Source organism: Salminus brasiliensis, chromosome 12 (assembly GCF_030463535.1).
Source record: "Salminus brasiliensis chromosome 12, fSalBra1.hap2, whole genome shotgun sequence".
NCBI classification, from domain to species: domain Eukaryota; kingdom Metazoa; phylum Chordata; class Actinopteri; order Characiformes; family Bryconidae; genus Salminus; species Salminus brasiliensis.
In genome coordinates this window covers 21,974,619-21,997,819 of record NC_132889.1, presented here as the reverse complement: position 1 = coordinate 21,997,819, position 23,201 = coordinate 21,974,619, and the positions used below count along the sequence as shown (strand labels likewise).

Genomic DNA, 23,201 nt, shown 5'->3' with positions numbered 1-23,201 from the left:
TCACTGGTCACTTTCTATAGAGGAAGGACATTAGGCCTGGTCTTTAAACACGGCTGTCTGTTCAGTTTAATCCGGAAACATATGCAATAGCTGCTGTTGAGAAAAGCTGCTGAGAAAAAAGGTCCATGTCATAAATAGTTTGCAAAGACTTTGTCTCCCCCATCTGACCAAGGGCTTAAACAATGCCCATAGACGCATTATTGGAAACATGAATCACAGCTCCTCAAAGCGCACAGCTTGCCTCAGTCTCATTCAGTCTGATTCTGCAGTTGCTTCAGTAATGTGTGTCTTCATGCCAGAAGATAGACCACTGCCAAATATTGTTCCTATGATCTTTTCCTTAAAAAAAAAAAATCTCATCATATTTGGCTACAGGCATGTTCTAATCTTTATGGCCCTGCTGTGTTTGTCTCCTCTGCTTCCTATAGCTCGTGATCTGAGTGGGCAGATGTTTCCACAGCTCCTCTTCCTGAGGATTTTTCTCATTTTCACATTTTCACACAGCAGATCATCCCAGCAGTAATTCCACAAGCTACTAACTGATTTGAATGTTAATCTAGCTGTCTGTGCCCAAAGTGTGCCACTTGTCTGTGCTGCATAGATTTAAGTGTATGTAATGGAGACTGCCCTATTTACATTCTCTCTAAGAATTCTCCTGAACAGCAGTCAAGGCTAGCCAATATGACAATATCAGTACTGTGATTAATTATAATATCTTTTTTTTTTTCAGTAAATGTAGATTACAGAGAGACAACTGCATATAGGAATGGGTAGCTGTTTAAGATAAGATAAGATAATCCTTTCATAGTCCCACAGTGGGAAATTCTCAGTGTCACAGCAGAAAGGGATAGCAAGACACTCAGTTACAAAAATGTAGATAAATAAATTACATTATTTATCAATTACAATATTATTTACAGGCTTATTGCAAATGACTCTTAATTGCACATGGGGTGGGGGGGGGTATTGCACATAGTATTTTTACATTGTGTGTAGTTTAAGTGTGTGTGTATGTGGTCCACTGGGAGCAGTGCGGGTTGTGGAGTCTGACGGCAGCAGGAAGGAAAGAAGGATTTTTTTAATATTATTATAATAGTGTATATATATATCTGTACCCATATAAAAAAAGAAACCATAGTCAGTAAAAATCCCTGACCTCAGATTTGCCTGCATGTCCAATTACTATAAATGGTTGACATGGTGGGTGGTAGATAAAAGCTAATTAACCTGAGTTTTATCTTTTGAAGCATTATTCATACTGTGAATTCATGAAGACCTAAAGAGTGTATGAGCACTTTCTTGTAATTGGTTGGGTTCACAGATTTATTAACACCATGCTGTTGGTGCCAAAACATTGGTGTGCCTCAGAAGAAGGCTATGTTTTTCCAACCTTCAACTCTCAAACTTTTGATGAGCCTGTGCTCGCTGTAGCCTCAGCTTTCTGTTCTTGGCAGATAGAAGTGGAACCTTACATGGTCTTTTGCTGTTGTAGACCATCTGCCTCAAGGTTTGATGTGGTGTGTGTTGTAAGAGGCTTTTCCCCCCTGCTTACGTTTATGCAGAGTGTCATTTCTGTCTACAGAACTGCTGCTCACTAGACGTTCTTTTCCTCATTGCACCATTCTGCAATCATCAGCGGTCATAGAAATACTCGAACCAGCCCATCTGGCACCAACGGTGCATACGATGCTCAAAATGCTGCTGGCCCGTATCTGCATTGAACTGCTGCCGCACGATTGGCTGATTAGACGACGATGCTTGAATGAGAAGGTGCACAGGTCGTCCAAATAAAGTCCTCAGTCTGTGTATGTTGCCATGGCGATAGCAGCTGCAAAAATGTGTGATGATCAAAAGAAAGCTTTGGCAGTCAAATTTGTTCAAGGTTAGGTGCTCAGTGCTTTTGGGTTCATCCTGTTTTTGAAGAGAATGCTACATTTTGTCACTTTGTCTTTAAAAGAAATAGAGCACTTTCAGATTGCCAACCTGGCTTCCAAGAAAGCCCAGCAATCCTAATTCTGTAGCCTCCATCATGCTCATTTTAGGAACTCCAGGCCTAAACTGGATTCCTGGGATTTTCTGAATTTCAGAACTCACCACCATCATCATCACGCCCTGTGGTAAACAAACAAGTCTGATACGCTTTGCTGTACATAAAGTCCTCTCTCAGATACCACTGGATCCTCTGAATTACAGGGATGTTAAAAGGGTTGATATATTACAAGCAAGCTAACAGTCCTGTGCATTGAGATTGCACTGAATGAAAGAAAGCTGACTTCTAAACTTATAACACTATTATACTGTTTGACAGTTCCAACTATGCAAACTGTACTGCCAAAGCAATGTAGTCAGCCTACTGAAGGACCCTGTTTACACCTGCTCAGTTCATGTGACTCGTATCCGGATTGTATCCTGATAAGATTTCAGCCACATCCAGCCATTTACACTCAATCGTCACTCAAGGCATCTCCGGTTAGTCAGACTGAAATCAGTGCAGTGTGAGACAGAATAAGCAAAGTCTTTAATAAATGCGCTGCAGTTATTACTGGTTTTTGGGTTGTGGAATGCGTCTTGGAGAGGCGGCTGTGTTTAACACTGTTAGAACTGTGGCTCTTCAATACTGATCAGACCACCTCCTGAAGTGGTTTGAGGGATTGGATTTGGATCTGGTTTAAATGAGCATTGGGTGCGTTTACATGACCAGATGTAAACAGGACTATTGGTTTGTTTGTGGTACTTTGGTGAGGTTAGCAGTTCTATGAGATCAGTTTAATACACAGCACCGGTTGCTCGCATCTAGCTAACGACTTTGTAATTTAGCACCGCAGCAATTTTTAAAAGAAATACCATTCATTTTTGCACCACCCGTCTACCCACGGTCCAAAACAACAAGCGAGCGATCCAGCCGAGCTCGAAGGGATGCCTCTGCAATTACAATCAGAGTCAGTAGTAGCCATATCATTATCCTATTACCGTAATCAGACACCAGCTTTACCTCAACCCTGAGCCCCCCTGGAGTAGCACAGTCCGTGTTATGAATATAAATGGAGTGTGATTGGCATTTAAAGCACCAGTAAAAGCCCCCACGGAGCCCATCACTGGATTGTACCGGTTGCTCAGTATTATCATCATAAACGTATAAATCATGTGGGGGGAGGGCGTGGGTTTGACGTGAATGGCAACAAAGGGCAATCACTGTACGCATCATTATTCTGTTATGCGCTTGATTGCAGTTTTTCCTGCACAGCGATTATACACAATAGAGCTCAGCTCGGGTGGCAGGTCTTCTGGCGTCCTTCACCCACTTATTCTCTCCCCTTTCAAGAGAACATGGAGAGCCAATGGAGCTCTTGCTGTTATCTCTGATGGAGCCGAGTTCTGCCTCATGGAGTGAAGGCGTGACATCTAGTGGCGCCTGGCTTAGCAGGCAGCCCAACACAGTTCTGCTCCGCCAGGTGGAATACTCACTGTGAAGCCGATGCCGACGGTAGCGGAGAAGGAACCTGGGATGAATTTGCCCTGGTCAAACTGCACCAGCAGCGAGGTCTTCCCAACTCCACTGTCTCCTACCAGTATGGTCTGTGATGGACAAAGAGATAAGCCAGTCAATTGGATAAAACCTTGGAGGTACTTCCCCTCTCATCTATTGCAGTTTCACACAGTATACGGGTGGAATTGCCCCCACCCCCACCACTCTGGGCCTAGAGTACCCCTTATCTTGTTTCTGCCTGCTGTTGCACAACCACTTCAGCTCAGGAAGAGCTTGTTAATGAGCTAATTAGTTCGATCAGCCGTGTTGTGGAAGGGAAAGTACCCAAATCAGCAGGACAGGGGGTTGAGCTGTATTCTACCATAATTCACTTGTTGAGATTGTAGAGCAATTGACTGTTTTACAGTGGTGGAGTTATTATATCTACAATGCAAACATAGCCCATTTTTATTTACTATTCAGAACAAGCAGTGAACCTACACAGGTTTTGCATGTACCCCTCTACCATGACTGGGTTTAAATAAGTCAATGCCTCATCTCAAAACTATATTAACCATTAACTTGGGTATCAGACAACATATTTGTGCTTGTATTTTCTAGGATGTAGCTTTTAGGGGTACTAAAGTCTTGGTACGTTTCACCACCACTGTGAATAATTCTCTGCAAATGTATCTAGAACCAAGAATTTCACACCTCACACCTCTGTGAATGACTTAAAATTGTGACTAATTAATTAAATTATACAGAAACTTTGTTGGAATAACACTTTAACATTTATGTACATCTGAAAAATGTATATTTTTGTTTGGTGTAACGTTATGAGAATGTTGCGACTTTTGTGACGTTCCTTTATTTGTTTTTTTTTGTTTTTTTACTCATCTATAGTCACAGTTGAATACAGGTTTTTCATATTTGGTAGCATATTTCAAAAAGTACTGCAAGTTCTTCATTTAAATCTTTTTATTGTTAGTGTAAATACTGAAAACATTCTATTCTATGTTTAGATGAATGCTCCAAATCCAATGCGCCAAACATTCTTATACATTCATGAAATATTATTTATCGGTGTGATATCAAAGTGATTATTTATCAGTTCAGTGTTATCAGTGGTTTTATTGTGTTGTATTTTATTTACCAAACTTGTATTCTCAGTTTTGTGAAAGTTACCATAACGTTCCAGAACTTTAGTTTTGTCTAACTAGGAATGCTGTGTGAGAATCGTTCTAATAAAGTAATGCGTTGTAATGCAAACCATTATCGTGTCACGCATTATCAGAGCGTTCCTGGAACGTTAACTCTAACATTACAGGTTGACCTTCCTAAGACCTATTCAAATATTGCTGAATGACCCTATAACGTTATCTGCTAGCCTGTTGAGAGATTACGGGCTTTCTGGGGTAAAACTGCACTTTAAAAATGTTTCCTTTCGAAAAGTCAGTTCTTTAGAAACTTTGAAGGACGTTTTAAAGAAACTGTCAGTTTTTAAAGTAAATTCCAAAAATGAAGTGATATGAATTTTCTCCCATACCGGCCACTACTAGAGTGAGGCCAAGGAAATTGTAACTGATTGAACAGCCATTTTAATACCTGAATAATATGTAAAAAATGGTTGCCATTACATAACTGTTTTGTATATATATATATATATATATATATATATATATATATATATATATATATATATATATATATATATATATACACACTTTTTTTGTTGGATGAAGCAAACACAGGTACTCAAATCCTTTAGTTTATACAAGACGAAATTAAAAGTTTATATATTCTTTGTGCTACTAAACAAAAAAAAATATATATAAGCCATTAACCTCAAGTTGTGTTCTCAGTCTCAGTCATGCAAAATAAATAAATTAAAATACTGTGATGTAGCACAAAACCTTAGAAACAGAACCTTACAAACATACTGCCCAGCCCTACTGTCAATACTGTCCTCACTGTGTGTGTTTATATACTGTCCCCTGAAAAACATACTACCGCATATGCACTCCGGTGTCTCCACTCCAGTCCAGGAGAACTCAATCACTGAGTTAACTGAGCAACAGCTTGCACTGAAGGAAAGGTCATATCACCCAGAACTAGGTCTAATGTTTTGGTTTACTGGACTGAGATTAAGCCTAGTCCTGGACTGCATGTTCCTTTCGATGGACAGTCTCCGTTCTGAATGCCGTGTAGTCCAGAACTAGGCTTGAGCTCTGTGACGGAAACAAAATGAGTTTGCTTACATCTGAATGATTTAATTCTACAGAAATGAAGTTCCCCTTCTGTGTCTGTGTCATATGCTCCATAGTCAGCATTTGTCAGATTTCTCTCTCTCTCTCTGTTCCTCCTTCCTGGTCTATCTCTCCCCATCTTGATCTGCCCCTCTCCTTCACCCACAAGATAAGCATCCCTCTCTACAACCCCCCCCATCGTACCGGGTCACGCCTCGGCACCGCGGGGAGCAGAAGCCTTACGTGGGCGTGATTCGCCTCCCGTTGCCATGGTTATCCCGTCTAGAGTTGGCCCTGGTGGCTGGCCGTGGGGCTGCAGATGCGTACGGCGCTCTTTTGTTGACATTTATCACCTCCAGCCAGTCGCAGCCTTATCTGCCACATCCGTAACGCATTCTTCTTTCCACACAACTCAACATGCTGTCAGTGCTCAGAACCCGAAAAACTCTAATCCTCATGCAGAGGAGGCGTTTCATTGCCTTGGTCTCTCTCTCTCTTTCTCTCTCCCTCTTTCTCTATCTCTCTCTCTCATTCTAATCAGAGATGATGTTATTTCTGGCGACTCTCCTGTTTTATAGAATGCCACTCTGGGTGCAGTTCATGGATATTTGATGTGGCAGGGACGGGTGTTAGAAATAGGAACGCTGTCATAAAAGCACCTTCAAGGGTGGTTGGAGTATCACAGAGCAGTACAAATTGGTGGAGGGCAGGGCAACGCCTCTCAAGCTCCTTAGAAGCACCTTCATGATCTGAGTCATGCGCCCTGTGGTCACAAGAGCCCACCATGAGACCACAGGCATCCAAACTCAATTACTTTTTCATCACGGTCTCATCCAACATTAATACCGTTTAAAAGCCGTCATCACTCACTTAGCAGGTGAAGGAGGATGCAGGCTAAAACCAGTGGCTGGAGGAGGAGGAGGAGAACAAGAAAAAGTAGATGGTTACCATAGCAGCACATCAGTCTCCAAGCAAGACCTCCAGCATAGGGATTTCTTCATTTCAGCTCTCCATCACTTAAACGTGACAAACCAGCTCATGTGAGCAGCTCATCTGCTGCTTCCTACAGAAATTCCACATTTGGGAACAGTTTTGCAGCAGCCAATAAACATCTGTCTCCAGTGTGATCCAAGCAGACCTAACGAATCCACAACACACAGCACTGTTTCTACAGGCTCCATGAAAGTGAATGGAAGTGGCTTCCAGTAGATGAATGTATAGGATTCACAACCCTGATGCTGGCCTCCAAAGATCTACAAAGCAATGGACCAGCACCTCTTCACCTGATGGCAATGTACATATAGCCCTTGGCGCTCTGAGTAGAGAAGAGCCAGGGACGGCAGGGTGCAGGGTTGCAGGATGCAACGTACAATGGACACTGCATGTCGTTTGGTGATCTCCCATTTCCAGTGCAACAGACACACAATGGTTTATTTTTTTATTTTTTTATCCAATTTGGCCCCAGTTTGGATCGGCAATTACCCAACCCATACGTAGACCCGTAGACTCTTAATAAATAAAGGTTCTAAATGGTCCTCAGCTTGACTATATAGCTCTAGAAAAACAAAGCACAGCTCCACTGGCTTGGGATTTTTAGGTTCACTGTCTGAGTGGTGGGTGTGTTCTCCCGGTGTTCATATGGGGTTTCTCAGAGGTGTTCCGGTTTCCTCCCACCTCCCAAACTACACACATGGTAAAAAGAAGAAAAAACCCTCCAAGAACCCTGGGGCTTCTCCAAGAACTCAGCTGTTAGAGGTGCCTGTAGAACCTTCCCCAAGGAATCTTCAGAACAAAAACCTGGTTCCCCAGAGAACCCCTTTGAACGAAGGCTCTTAGAAGATCTAAGAAGGCTACTAGATTTGGTTCCAACTATTAGGAACTGCTTAAAATGTATCTCACTGAAAAACCTTTGCAAAGGGTGTCATCCTCAAGAATGGGTTCCTCTAAGATCCTGTTCTTAAATGTTCCTTAAAGCACCATACAAGGTTCCTTAACAGTTTCAAGTGAAACAATCTCTAAAAGTTCCTTCATCTTCTCCTTTTAACAGAATGAATGGATGTGTGTTTTACCCTGCGATGGACTGGCGCCCTGTCCAGGGGGTATTCCTTCATGGAGCCGAGCTATTCCATGTAGGCTTCTTATCCACTTGATCCGGACCAGGACAAGCCAATGATAAGATAAATGGACGTGCGGATGGTATACAACCTCTATGATATCTGGAGGTTCTATAAACCTATAAATTTTTTTTTCCAAAACCACTGATTTAGGGACCCAAACATTGCAGAAGGGTCGCCTCTTCCTTGATCTCACAAAGCTGGAACAGCTCTGACAGTTAAAAAGTGTCTCTGAAATGAGAAATGAATGAAAGCAGTGGATAACATTATAAAACGATAACTGTGTCTGACTCGCAATTGCTTTTAGATGGTCATGCCCTGGAGAAACAGAGCAGACTCTAACCATCCTACGCCCAATTTGATAAAAGCTGAAGACCTTGACTCTCAGTCTCACAGCACTATTCATAGCTTCATCTGAAGAATGTTCACAAGCAGCATTCATAGCTTGGCAGAATACCTTTGAGAAAAGCATTGATGGCTAAAGACTGAATACACTGTCCATTCCATTGCAATAGTTTGAAAGTGAGGTATTAAGAACATGCTTAAAAACATCTTGATAAGACAAAATCTTCTGTTAATGTTTTGTGAAAGAAAAACTGCTAGTCCTTTGAATGTAGTTGAAATTGTTAACATTTCTTTTTTTTTTCCCTTTTCATTTTTTAAAATCACGTTTCAGCCGACAAAGCGAGACAGCAGCCTGACCCATGAACTCAGCAAACAATACACTGTATCCCCACCACAAAATCTCCAAAATACAAATAAATATACGCTGTACTGTGTGCAACGTCATGCCCTTTAAAACTGGGTTGCCAGATCATGTCTGGTTTTGGACCAGACCACAGATGCTTTATATGAATGATTGCTTTATTTATATAGCTAGTGGACTCTACTGGGCGGTGGAGGCCTCACCTCTAGAATAATGTAATACATTTTATTTCGTATTTGGTTTATTGTAGCTGTAAAAGTTTGAATAACTGCCAACTGGCACACGCTATGGGTTTGACCACTGTGGTGTACGTGCCCATGTTGGCAATTCGCTTCCAGGATAGCATTAAACGCCTGATTGTTGATGCCTGCCTAGGTTGTTTTCAGTCAGTGGCGCTCCTGTGTTTTCTGTTGCCAAGATAGAAATACCAGAAATTTACCTGAACACACCTCATTTCGAGACCACCCCACCCATAGACATAGATATTTAAACAACGCAGATGGAAGGCAGGGGTAGCAATGAGCATCGTGACGCGCCTTGCGCAGGGTGTAAGATAGGGCCCTTAGAAGTACTTGTCCACATACATGTGCAATTACACATTCTTACCAGAGAGGTCTCTAAATCCCCAAATCCCCCAAACTTATGGACTGTGTCTTTAATAGGCTCACTAGTGCATTCTTTCTTCTTTATGATATTTCACACAGTTGATGTTGGTAATACCAAGGTTTGGCAGATGTCTCTAATGGGTTTAATCTTGCTTTTCCGCCTGATGATTTTCATTGGCCCAGCTCTTGACATCATGTTGAACTGCTATGGCAACTACAGACTTCAAAGGGGTTTGAAAGCTGAGAAGCAAGCCTATGTATCTTAAAATGTACGCAAATACCCTTAATTTAAGTCTGAAATGTGGTTTGATTTGAATTTTTAAACCGTGGAGCATATCAAGGAAAAACATGTCTGGGGGGCTGTGTATCTCAAACCGGATGAAGGAGAGGATGCACAATGTCGGCACTGGACTTCTACACGGCTCTGCTGAGAGGGAATAAAGAGTTTTGTGTCTCATCTTTCTTTAATAGCCTCATTTCCTCTCCTCCATCCTCCCCGTGCCTCCACGTGCATCCGGAAGTGAAGAGGAGAAACACAGCCATTAAAAATGAAAATGACAAGAGGAAGACGTGACCATGTGCCACAACACTAATGCAGCATCTCCTCAGAGGAGATCTTTGATTGGTTTACAGCTAGGAGACAACAGGAAGAAAAAGGGCACTCAAGTGGCCACAGCAAAAGACGACAGATGCAGCTCACAGGCGGTTCTCGCTTCAGGCAGGCACTGTGTGTCCAAAAGTATCCAGACATTCTTTCCACTGGGTGCTACTTGGTTTATTTAACTGCTTTAGCGTGAACCATGCTAACACTGGTGATCAAATATTCATACACAGCTTGTATCATCTCCATAGAAAGACACTGCCAATAGAATAGGACGCTCTGGTGAAACCACACATGAGCTGAAGGTCAACTAGAGTCATAGAGCACAATTTGCCGTGCTTTTTCTGGGAGAGTTCATGGTGCTGGGAGGATTGACTGTCGGAGGCGTCTGTTAGCTGATGACCAGCTGCAGTTTTAAAAAAAGAGGTGGTGGCTGGCTTTGCATGTATCGGAGTAGACGTGTTAAGTTGTTACCCTCCTGTGACGGGAGTATTGCTAGTGCTAGGGGGGAGTTAAACGGTGGGATAATGGTGGTTTAGTTAAATTTTTTATCACAAAGTTTTTCACTCATAAATCCCATTTAGTCCAGGTTTAGGTTAACCTGGATTTGGGGAACCATTTGAGTTAATTGGTATAAAACGTTTGTGTCTTACACATCATGTTTACAATCTATTGCTTCCTTAAAGAAGCATCCATTAAAAGTTTTTTTTGGGCCAGTGGTTCCCAAACCAGACCTCAGGGATGTCTAAGGCTATGTTCAGACTGCAAGCAAATCAGATTAGTTTCTCAAATTAGATAAAATCTAATCTAATCAAATTTATTTGTAAAGCGCTTTTTATAACTGGCATTGTCACAAAGCAGCTTAACAGGACTCAGTAAGAGGACAGGAGAGCAACAAATCATATAAACCTAAGAACCTCAGTGAGCAAGCCAAAGGTGATAGTGGCAACGAAAAACTCCTTCTGGAGCTGGACGAAGAAACCTTGGGAGGAACCAAGACTCACAAGTAGGACCCATCGTCCTCTGGCCAGAAGTACCTATAAGATATTGGGGAAAAGGTCACTGTACCACCAAGACTGTTATTTTGCTCAGGTGTGCTGATGTAATCATAGTAGAGATGGTAAAATAACACAATGATGGTTATTATTATTATTATTATTATTATTATTAATAATAATAATAATAATAATAATAATAATAATAATAGCACTAGCAACTAGAGAGAGAGAGAGAGAGAGAGAGAGAGAGGTCTGGATTTGACATGGTTGTTGTCTGTCATGTTGTGAATGACATCCGAGACGCATCTGTACAACACCTCCACATGTGGTTGGGCTTTCTGATGTCTAGACTATCAATAAGTCAACCTGGATACAATCTAGGTCTGCCAAAAAAAAAAAACAGATTTGGGCTGGCATTCTGAACACTGCCTGTGTTGGGAGTGGAGCTGTAGCAAAAATCCTGACTTCCTGAAGGTCCATGAGGAGCAGTCTGAGAACAATTGCTTTGGGAAGCTCATTGCATCGCTCCAAAGAAAGTTTTTGCACCTTAAATTATAAGACTGCAGTGCTGAGCGATTGCTCCGGGTATTACTGAACACTCGGGTGTCAGTGTGAATTTGCTGACTCTGCTCATTTTTTATTTTCGTTCTGCTGTTAATAAACTTTGGCCTCTCTTTCTCTCTCTTCTCTCTTAGCTCCTACTGTCCTCTATTTTTTCAACCTCATGTCTGGAGCGGCGCCAGTCACAACGTTCTTGATAGAAAAAACCCTGCTGACTGTCACGCCTGCTAACCGGGCATCTTCGCAAAATCATTTCCCCCTCCCAGCTCGTCTCACCACAGCAGCAAACTAATTATGGTGCTCCTGTAGACAAGAAGGTGCAAATTACGGAGAGTGAAAACATCTTGCAAACTGTCAGTGCAGACCTAAATAAAGAATAGGACACAAGGAGCAGATTTACCAAACACAGATTAAGCCTAGGTAGATTAAGCCTTGCAAATTACTCTGTTAATGGTGATTTATGCACCCACAACCCTGCAGGCACTCTCCAAAAAGGGTCCTTTGGAACAAGGCCATGGACTGGTGCTTTTGCAGGCCTGGTTCTAGAGTACCCTGCACATTGTAGAGTTGCCCCTCCTCCTGACACACCTGATGCAAGTAATGAGCTAATTATCAAGCGTTTCAGCAGGGAACGCTCTACAACATGCAGTGCAGGGGGCCTCCAGGAACAACACTGCCACAAAAGAACACACTAAGGCCCTGTCCTGTTACTCCTACCTATACTTGCACCCTCACCCCCCTTGGGTGTCCCATTTCTTTAAATTTCCCCCCACAAGTGCTCCCTAGGAGTCTGCATCAGGTTACACTTTCGTGAAGGCAGTTACCCATGTTCCACTGCCATCCCATCATGTTTCTTACCTAACTTAGTGTGAGTGGAATCTGTTGTCTTGATCTTTATGAAGATTGATATGACTTTGCAGGTGTATGTATCTAAAAAATCCTGAAGCACTGTGCTCTATTTTAGCAGCAGCCCATTGAAAATAGCAGCAACTGCTAAATCCAGCGTCTTGGAAACGGCTGTATTTGATATTTAAGCAGCAGTGTTGTATATAGGTGAAGGGACGAGAGTCCAGTTTTGTTTGTCCCAGTTCTGCTCTAAACTCTCTAAACTCCGCCTTGATTGCTAGCCAGCCCTTCAACAGCTTCAGAAAAGTGCACTTCCAGGAGGGGCTTGGGGGGAGAATGGACGCAGGGATAGGGCCTAAAGCACTGTTTCTCAGCACAGTCCACAACACGGTCAACTAGATGGTTCCACAACTGTCCAGATGCTTGCGATACTAAGAGTGAGTAAGGATTCCTTAATTAACCCTATCAGACCTAATGTCTCACAGTCTTATAATAATAAAGGTCCTCAAATGAGTCTAAGCACTTTCATTGTCATTAACATGTAGCAGAAGGTTTGCGGTTATGCTGAAGAATTCTGAGGTAGTCCTCCATCATTATGTCCACCACCATGCTTGACAGTTGTCTTACATGTACTTCTCCAACCATTCCTCTCGTCACTGTGGCCTTGGTCTGACCATAAAACGCTCCTCCAGAAGGCTTACTTTCGTCCATGTGGTCACAGCTGCAAACATTGCTTGAGCTCTAGGGTGACAGTGGCGTTCCAGCAGCTTCCAGTCCATGGCAGGCCTGTGCTTTGGTGGTTCTGGGGTTGTTCCTGGCTATCCAAAGAACTTTTCTCTTAGCAGAGTGAGACAGTCTGGGTCTTCTTCCAGACCTTGCACATGAGTGGCTACAACTCCCACTACCTTTTACTTACGGACAGTTGCTTGAACTGATGATCTTGCAATTTGCAGTTGTTTAGAAATGGCTCTAAGAGACATTCCTGACTCGTGTTCCTCTACGATCATCCTTCTCAGATCAGCACTGAGCTCCTTTGGTGTTCAGATTGTACCGTGTGTGGGTCAAATCAAGTACCTTCAAACAAGTATATTTTCTATCAAGCTACCAGCTGTAGTCTATCATGATCACTAGCAGGAAACCAAGAGGCCTTGGCCAGGGCAAGTTAAAAGACATTTCGAAGGAATCCTGGAGCATTTTCAGTAGAGATAAGCCACAATTTGTGATTGTCTGGATTTCTCTGAGCACATATTGGTCAGTCAGGTTTCTCCGAAGCTGCTTGACAGAGTTTGCTTGGAACTGCCACTTGACAACATTTGTTTATGCAAATTCAACAATTCATGTGCACAAAGGAGGCCCCAATGAGTCCATCTTGAGTACAGCTCACCACAAATCTTGGCTTCTGTCAGGCAGTTTGCAATGAGATATCTTGATGACTCGGGGGGCGGGGGGGGGGGGGGGGGGGGGCGCACAGATGTCATTTCTAAGTGTGCTGTAAATCACAGAGTTTATTGTTTCCATAGAAGAGACACAGAGGGGCATGAGTGTGGATGTGAGCAGAGGTTGGTTGTTTGTTTGATGTTGGCACCTCAGTGAGAACGTGGATAAAAAGAAAATGAGTCATAGTGCTGGTCTGGCAAAGGCAGCGTAACACTGCTGTGAAGCCTGAATGACAACAGCCTCACTCTCCAGCACTAAACAGTGCTTTTCCTGTGTGCTTCACCATCGCTGGGGCCATCATTGAGCTGTTCTTTCTGCTCTCTTTTAGAAAAGAAAATGGAAAAACGAGAGTTATCCGTCGTGACGCTTGGAGCTTCACCTTTTGTCCCCTCTGGCAAAAGGCCACCTCACAGTGGGTCTCCAGCGTTTGCTGTGGGGTGAGAGTAATGCTTCCTGTCTGTTCGCCTCAGCCTGCCAGGTAACCACTGAGACTCCGCCATTCACTCAGACCTTCCAGCGTGGAAACTGGCAGACGAAGTTGAAAGAGATCCCTAAAGGATGGGGCTTCACGCTGCCATTCATTAAAACCACCTTACTCATGCTTTATCAGCAAGATGTGAAAGAGCACCCCTGGATGCATCTCAGCTCCAGCACTTTCTCAGTAATATCTGAATGGGCTAAACTAAAAACGAAATAAGAGGTGTACGTCTGAAGAACATGTTTTAAGTCTTATGGAACCTTCACATCATCAACTTTTCATTTTTCTTCATACTCACAAACTGAAATGATTCCTTATGGAATCACAATTTGTTTAATCAGTGGCATCACTCAGTAGGGTTCTTTAGAGGGACTCCACAGAATAGACTCATTTGGTTCCCTAAAGAACATTCAAATGAGGTGTACATGTGAAGAACCTTTCATTTTAAGGAACCTCTGCTTAATGTAAAGGTTCAATGTTAAAAGTATTAGTTCCTTAAGGAGCCTTTGGAGGTTCTTCAATTTAAAATAAGTGGAGAAACCTCTTAAGCTGCTTTAAAGAACCCTTCAAAAAAGGTTTTTAGTAGGAAAAAGGGTTCATTGAAGGTTCCTCTAGTTTCAAACTGAAGAATCCGTAAAAGTTAATCAAGAAAGCCTTTAAATATTTCTTCACGCTCTCAAATCTTTTGCTCATCATGGCCCTTAAGGGAACCTAACGTGGTTCTTCTAAGGCATGGCTTAAAGAACTCTTTGTAATGTATGCTTTTTTGGAGCAATACCATGGAAAAACCATATTTCATTCCATTAAGACAATTTTAGTGCAATGGAAGAGGAAGTGGAGGATGTTTCTATTTAAGGAACCTCCACACTATGTAGACCTAAAGGTTTTAGAAAGTAAATGCTTTAGGAAGAACCCTTACGTTAGTACAGGACTTTCACATCATGTAAAGGTTCTTCAGATGTTTAAAAGGTTCGACACACTCTCAAATCTCATTTTTCACCCCACACACGGTTCCCACTGGTTTCACTTAAAGTTTGGACTTAATAAAGGGCCCTTAAAGGGTTCTTTGGAGTGATACCATAGAGGAACCTTATTCTGTTCCTTAAAGAACAATCCAATGTGATATAAAATGATGAATTTGTGAATGAAGAACGTAATGCTTCTACACTAATTCAGGAACCTCTGCTTAATGTAAAGGTTCACTGTTAAAAAGTATTAGCTCCTTAAGGAGCCTTTGGAGGTCGGAACCTCTTAAGGTGCTTTAAGGAACCTTCAAGTAAAGGTTTTTAGAAGGAAAAGGGTTAATTGAAAGTTCCTCAAAGCACCTTAAGAGGTTCTTTCACAGTTTCAAATTGAAGAATCCATAAAAGTTCATCAAGAAAGCCTTTAAATGGTCCTTCACACTCTTCTCAAATCTTTTGCTCATCACGGCCCTTAAGGGAACCTAACATGGTTCTTCTTAGGCATGGCTCAAAGAACTCTTTGTAATGTATGCTTCTTTGGAGCAATACCATGGAAAAACCATATTTCATTCCATTAAGACAATTTCAGTGCAATGGAAGAGGAAGTGGAGGATGTTTCTATTTAAGGAACCTCCACACTATGTAGACCTAAAGGTTTTAGAAAGTAAATGCTTTAGGAAGAACCCTTACGTTAGATGTTTAAAAGGTTCCACACACTCTTAAATCTCATTTTTCACCCCACACACGGTTCCCACTGGTTTCACTTAAAGTTTGGACTTAATAAAGGGCCCTTAAAGGGTTCTTTAGAGTGATACCATAGAGGAATCTCATATTCCAATGTGATGTAAAATGATGAATTTGTGAATGAGGAACGTAATGCTTCTACACTAATTAAGGGATTTTCCTAGAAGTCTAAGCCAAGGACCATTTAGGAGTCTTTCCTTTTTATGAGCGTATTTGACAGGGCAGCTGAAGAAGCCAGCCTGCATATGAGCATTAAAACAACATGCTAATATTCTTCAACCTCATCCTCTGCCTGTTGTCTTCTATTCGTAGCTTTTATTGAGTCAACAAGTGCGCAGCAGATAGAGATTAGCTCTAAAAACACAGGAGTATTCCGTTAATAAAAGCCTAAAGCCTGAAAGTGAGAGGCGCCAGACTCGGCAAAGCAATGACCACGTTGCCAACGGAACAAGAGGATATTAAAAAAAAAAAACATAATGAAACTATAAAAGAACATTTAAGGGATTATGATTAAGTTTAAAATTAAGATAGTCTTTTATAGCCAGACGAATTCCGCCTCTGCGTTTAACTCATCCGTGCCAGTAAACACACACACACACACACACACACACACACACACACACACACACACACACACAGTGACTAAGGGCACTGAACAAACACACACTGAGCAATAGGCAGCCATCTTAGCGGCCAGGGGGAAAATTAGGGGTTGGGTGTCTTGCTCAAGGGCCCTTCAGACCGAACAGAGAAGAGTGCTGTTTATGACCCCCCCCCCCCCCTTTAATTCCTGCCAGTCCAGGGGATTGAACCAGCAACCTTCCAGTCCCAAGACTGCTTCTTTTATCCATTAAGACCTTATTTACACCTGGTAACTTGACATATGACTAGTTTCTGGATTGTATCCATGTAGTCAAACACAAATGCAGTTAGTCTGACTGAAATCTGATCTCTATGTGGGCTGGAATATGTAAATTCCCCAGTGGGCTGCAATTATTACTGGTGTTCCGGTTGTACTGGGAGGGGTTTTGAAGAGACGGATCTGTTTACGCTGCTAGAACGTGGCCCCAATGCGTCCCAGACCAGATTTGTATCTGGTTTAAATGCGGATTGGCTGCGTTTACACTTATGCATTTTTATGTGGCTTGGCCTTATCCAGATATAATCGCTTAAAATGACCAGGTGTAAACAGGGTATTTTCTACCACAGGACAAGAAGTACACATCCATTCTAAGTAGAACTCTGCCTAGAACTGGGAACAGGACCTCTTTTCTACACCTCTGCTATTAAATGGTGTGTTTACACTCTGAAATGTGCGTCAATGGTTCTTTGAACGATGAGACAGAAGAACCCTGATGCTTCTTTAGACCCTTTAAAAGGTTCTTGACATTCACACGTCTCTATTAGAAACACAGTTCTTTAGGGCCCCAAAAGAGGCTCCTCCATGGCTTCGCTCAAAGAACCATGTGAAGCACCTTGAAGCAAATGTACTCTTAGCGAAAAGAGTTTCTGTACAGTACTAACTATAACAGTGGAACCCTATTTGGTGCTAGATAGAACATCTAGGTTCTTTTAAACAAACACAAAGGTTTTCCTGATCAAGAAGAACCACATAACCAGTCAGAGCCCAGTTTAAGCATTTAAGTGATCACTGGCTTCACTAAAGAACCCATGGAGAACCTTTTTTAGGGAGGCACATTGAGTGGCATGTTGTCCAGAACACTCCTAGAACTTCAGCTAAGCTGCACGAGCTCACTCACTACTGACCTTATGCACGAGCTCTTCATCGTACGTCAGAGTGGTGGTGGACTGGGTCCGGCTCTGCTCCGTGTCCGTGTCCATCGCAGACGACCCATAAGCGCTGTCCGGATAAAGGGTCTCTCCGTGGTCCGCTCCCTCCGAGTCCGTCGCGTGCTCCATCGTTGACGTCGGGAAGTGGCGGGGATCTTCCTCGGTAAGTCGTCGTGGCAACTTTGTTCCTCCTCCGCGCTCCCGTCGTGTGCACGCTCTACACACACGCGCGCTTACACAGGCAGGCGCACAGTCCCAACCGTCGCGCTCGGCCGGAAGCACGAGTTCGGGAAGTTTCTGCAGGGATCTATCAAATTTTCAGAAGCGGAGACCATCCCGGACAGCCCCCCGCCCCCCGCCCCTCCTCCAACCCCCCTCCCCCCCGGACGGGAAGCGAATGACTCAGATCTACGTTCAGCACCACGGAGAGCGCACGCAGCCTCCATCCGCTCCTGATCACCTCAGAGGAGTGTAGAGCAGCATAAACAAACACACACACACACACACACACACACACACACACACACACACACACACACTTTAAAACTATCAGAAGTTCTCAACTTAAATTTAGAAGGATCTAGAAGTTGAGAAAGGCCAGGAGTTATTTGTATTTTTCAGAACCTTTTTCTTATGATCTCAAGATGAAAGCTGTTTTCTTATGATCTCAAGATGAAAGCTATTTTCTTGTGATCTCAAGACGACCAACTCTTTTTTTTGTGATCTCAAGACGACCAACTCTTTTTTTTGTGATCTCAAGATGAAAGCTGTTTTCTTATGATCTCAAGATGAAAGCTGTTTTCTTGTGATCTCAAGATGAAAGCTATTTTCTTGTGATCTCAAGATGAAAGCTATTTTCTTGTGATCTCAAGACGACCAACGCTGTTTTCTTGTGATCTCAAGATGACCAACGCTGTTTTCTTGTGATCTCAAGACGATCAACACTGTTTTCTTGTGATCTCAAGATGAAAGCTGTTTTCTTATGATCTCAAGATGAAAGCTGTTTTCTTGTGATCTCAAGACGATCAACGCTGTTTTCTTGTGATCTCAAGACAGCAAATACTGATTTAAAAACAGTTAAAAACAATAAAAAGTGTGTTTAAATAAAAGTTGATTTCTTGTGATCTCCAGATAGGAAGCACAGTTTTCTTGTGACAGCAAGAAAATCTCAAGACAGCAAATCAACGCTGTTTTCTTGTGATCTCAAGATAAAAGCTATTTTCTTGTGATCTCAAGACGACCAACGCTGTTTTCTTGTGATCTCAAGATGAAAGCTATTTTCTTGTGATCTCAAGATGAAAGCTATTTTCTTGTGATCTCAAGACGACCAACGCTGTTTTCTTGTGATCTCAAGATGACCAACGCTGTTTTCTTGTGATCTCAAGATGAAAGCTGTTTTCTTATGATCTCAAGATGAAAGCTGTTTTCTTGTGATCTCAAGACGATCAACGCTGTTTTCTTGTGATCTCAAGACAGCAAATACTGATTTAAAAACAGTTAAAAACAATAAAAAGTGTGTTTAAATAAAAGTTGATTTCTTGTGATCTCCAGATAGGAAGCACAGTTTTCTTGTGACAGCAAGAAAATCTCAAGACAGCAAATCAACGCTGTTTTCTTGTGATCTCAAGATAAAAGCTATTTTCTTGTGATCTCAAGACGACCAACGCTGTTTTCTTGTGATCTCAAGACGATCAACGCTGTTTTCTTGTGATCTCAAGACGACCAACGCTGTTTTCTTGTGATCTCAAGACGATCAACGCTGTTTTCTTGTGATCTCAAGACGATCAACGCTGTTTTCTTGTGATCTCAAGACGATCAACGCTGTTTTCTTGTGATCTCAAGACGATCAACACTGTTTTCTTGTGATCTCAAGATGAAAGCTGTTTTCTTGTGATCTCAAGACGATCAACGCTGTTTTCTTGTGATCTCAAGACGATCAACGCTGTTTTCTTGTGATCTCAAGACAGCAAATACTGATTTAAAAACAGTTAAAAACAATAAAAAGTGTGTTTAAATAAAAGTTGATTTCTTGTGATCTCCAGATAGGAAGCACAGTTTTCTTGTGACAGCAAGAAAATCTCAAGACAGCAAATCAACGCTGTTTTCTTGTGATCTCAAGATAAAAGCTATTTTCTTGTGATCTCAAGACGACCAACGCTGTTTTCTTGTGATCTCAAGATGAAAGCTATTTTCTTGTGATCTCAAGACGACCAACGCTGTTTTCTTGTGATCTCAAGATGAAAGCTGTTTTCTTGTGATCTCAAGACGACCAACGCTGTTTTCTTGTGATCTCAAGATGACCAACGCTGTTTTCTTGTGATCTCAAGATGATCAACGCTGTTTTCTTGTGATCTCAAGATGAAAGCTATTTTCTTGTGATCTCAAGACTGCAAATATTGATTTCTAGTTATCTAAAAACAATAAAAGTTGATTTCTTGTGATCTCCAGATAGGAAGCACAGTTTTCTTGTGATCTCAAGACGACCAACATTGTTTTCTTGTGATCTCAAGATAGCAAACACTGATTTCTAGTTATCTAAAAACAATTAAAAGCTGTTATCTTGTGATCTCAACATGTTTTCTGATGATCTCAAGACAACAAACTGTTTTCTTGTAATCTTTTTAGATTACATAGATCACTTTGGGGTCCCTAAAGAACATTTTGCTTAGATGTAAAGTTATACATTGACCCATCTCACGCTTGCATGGGCTGTGTGAATGTAAAGAACCTTTACATTTCTTGAACCTTTGATGAAGGTTGTTTACATCCACAAAGCTCTTTTCTAGCACGCTTACAAAAACTTTATGTAGAACCTTGACATTATGGGGTTTGTGTGGGTTTATGGAAGGTCATTTTAACCCCATGTGCTTTTACCGTTTCCCTTAGTTCCTTACTTGGCACAAACACACACTGACTACCAACGAGACAGTCATTTCATCTGAGAAATCCAGACCTGTATCTTTTTCAATAAATGTCTTAGTGGCCTGGCCTAGGCCCGGTTTATGAATCTCAATTAGCTGGGCTTGATTATATTAGTGTGAAAGATCCGGGTGCACATGTATATGTGGCATCTAAGAGCAAGACTATTGGTCTAGAATCATATTGGTCCAGTTTTCCTATTCATAAAACTGTATTCGTGAAGGTTATGGCCATAGATCACCTTCATCTGTAGTGTGCAACTCTGGAACACCACAACAGATCCTCCTACGAACATCACACTGTGGCTACAGGTCCTTATGAAGTCGCCAAAACAGGAATTTTGCAACATTCAGAACATGGTAACAGAAACCAACACTCCTGTGCATCCAGTTGACTTCACAAAACCTAGCATTCAATTAGCCTGAACCACGAAATGCCCCATTTTCTGCAAAAAAAAAAAAAAAAAAAAATTATTCTTAATCTCTAAATAAATTGTGCATATATATCGTCAGATACTACGGACACATCAGTGTTTCAGGTCTCTCAACATCATACACCCTCCTACAGGCGACCCAGCTTGTTTCCAGGTGGCAAACTAGCTACTCTGCCTTTGTGGTTCTCCTCTTTGGCGCCACAACCACCTTGAAGCTTTCTGTGCAGCATCAGTGTCACAGAGTTTGGCGCTTCTCCTCCTCTCTCCCTTGATACCCAGAATGCTTACGAGATTAGGGCTACCTCTACAGGCCAGCATCTTGCATCATACTTTGCAAGCTTCCTCTCAAATGCTTCATCCAGGTGGTCTTTCCATGGTACTGTCAACTCCAGGAGCACAACTCGCTTTGTGGACTTGAACAAGGGACCACATCAGGTCTTAAGGTGGTGGTGGTTGTAATACACTGAGGGAACTTGAGCGGTCAGTCCTCTGCAGAGGCCAGTATTCCTGCAGGACCTGTCTGTTCCACAGCCCTGAGCAAGGCAATGGCTCTTTCGGAGCGGCGGGTCTTCTTTGCCTCTTCGACTCCAGCACTGATGGGTTCTGCAATGGTCTTCAAGACCTGGGCCATGCTTCCATCTGTACCGGCCTTCTCTCAGGGCTTTTGTACAGTAGCCTAAAATATGCTCAAGGGTTCCTTGCTTTGAGCAAAGTGGGACAAGAAACTGTACACGGTCAGGTCTAGCCTTCTGAAGCTCAGCCAGAGTGAACCTGCACTTCATGGCATTATCCCATCTTATCCGTGTCCCCTGTGGCTCATTGCCACTGTTCTGAATGTCCTCACGTCCTCCAATTTACCATTTCAACCTTCTGATTTACCAGCTCATAAAAGTTCTTACAATTTGGATATACTGTCTCTTCTGGGCAGTTTGACCTACCAGCTCAATAATAAATTACTTTCAACCTCACAAAAAATATTTACTTTTTTTATCTTTAAATAATGATTATTAATTACTTGGCATCTATACACACTTTACTTACTTTACTTTTTCCAAATGTGATTTAACATCTTTGCATTTTTGTCTACAGTTTTTGACTACCCAATTGTTTATTTTCCATCTCCATTTATTATTTACTTTTTCAGAAATATGACTTGGATTAGCAAAATATGTTTTCTTGAAATCTGAGTTAGCATCTCAACATAAATTTACTTTCCCAAAGAATTACTTGGTTGAGTGGTTGGTGTGTCACAACAGATAACACCACTACCTGCCAGTGAGCTAACACACCACGTGGGAGACTGGGGTTCGATTCCCAGTCTGGGTGACTATGCTGTGCTACACCAATAAGAGTCCTTGGGCAAGACTCCTAACACTACATTGGCCCACCTCTATAATACGAGTTACCTTGTAAGTTTCTCTGGATAAGAGTGTCAGCTAAATGCCACAAATGTAAATGTTGAGCGCAAAACATTATGCAAAACTACCATTTTGACTTATCGGAAAACTAATTTTCTTTCTGATGATGATTTTTTTTTTTTATGGTAAAGAAAATGATAATGAAAAAAATGAAACAATTTCAGCTAGTTTTATTCAACTCAAACGCTCTGAATCCTTCATTTAAAAATTTTCAGCTGATTTGCAGGTTAAGGATTTGTTTTTTTTTTTGGTTTTTTACACTGTAAGCAGTTCTTATCTGTATGGTGGGAATTACCTTCCACTCGTTTTAAATGACTCAGTTTTTTGGAATTGATACTCACTGTACATATATATTTATGTAACATGGCAATTAAATAAAGAAAATAAATAAATAAATAATAATAATAATAATAAAAATTCCCCACATAAAGAAACAGCTTAGACTGATGATACACAACTGCAGATGTCTACGTAAAAATCTGCAGACGCGCATCAAAGCAATCTGATCTTATGATGCAACTTTAGGCCTTCAGGAAATGTGTACCCTGTATGCTGCAGAACAGGCCACCTTCTGCAGCAGAAAGCGACAGCAGAAACAGCCAACAAGCAGAAGAGTGTACTATCAATTTCACATGTTTATTGTGCCTCTAGCAGAAGTCTCTGCTCTCCAACTTCACCATAAGTTTCTCACTGCGCCTTTCAACAGCAAAGCCCTCAGTACGGCGTCTTTTTCAGACTCGTTTAGGAACAGAACCTCCGCTCCAGGTACCATTTCATGATGGACAGAGAGACAGACGATGCAGAAGGAGGGTCATGAAATGGACTACAGGCCGAAGCAGCGTTCCTCATACAACTAATAGGTGAAAATATGAC

General features: G+C 41.9%; 1 protein-coding gene across 1 annotated transcript in view; it reads right to left on the bottom strand.

The window, feature by feature from the left end:
• Positions 1–17,882, bottom strand: part of LOC140574441 (ras-related protein Rab-37) — a 46,568-nt gene extending 28,686 nt beyond the window's left edge. Inside the window, exons 1-2 of the mRNA XM_072694273.1 lie at positions 17,535–17,882; positions 3,466–3,576 (exon numbers count right to left, since the gene is read on the bottom strand). Coding sequence (XP_072550374.1) covers positions 3,466–3,576; positions 17,535–17,687 — 264 coding nt within the window. The 5' untranslated portion in view covers positions 17,688–17,882. The remainder of the gene's footprint in view (positions 1–3,465; positions 3,577–17,534) is intronic.
• Positions 17,883–23,201: the final 5,319 nt, after the last annotated feature.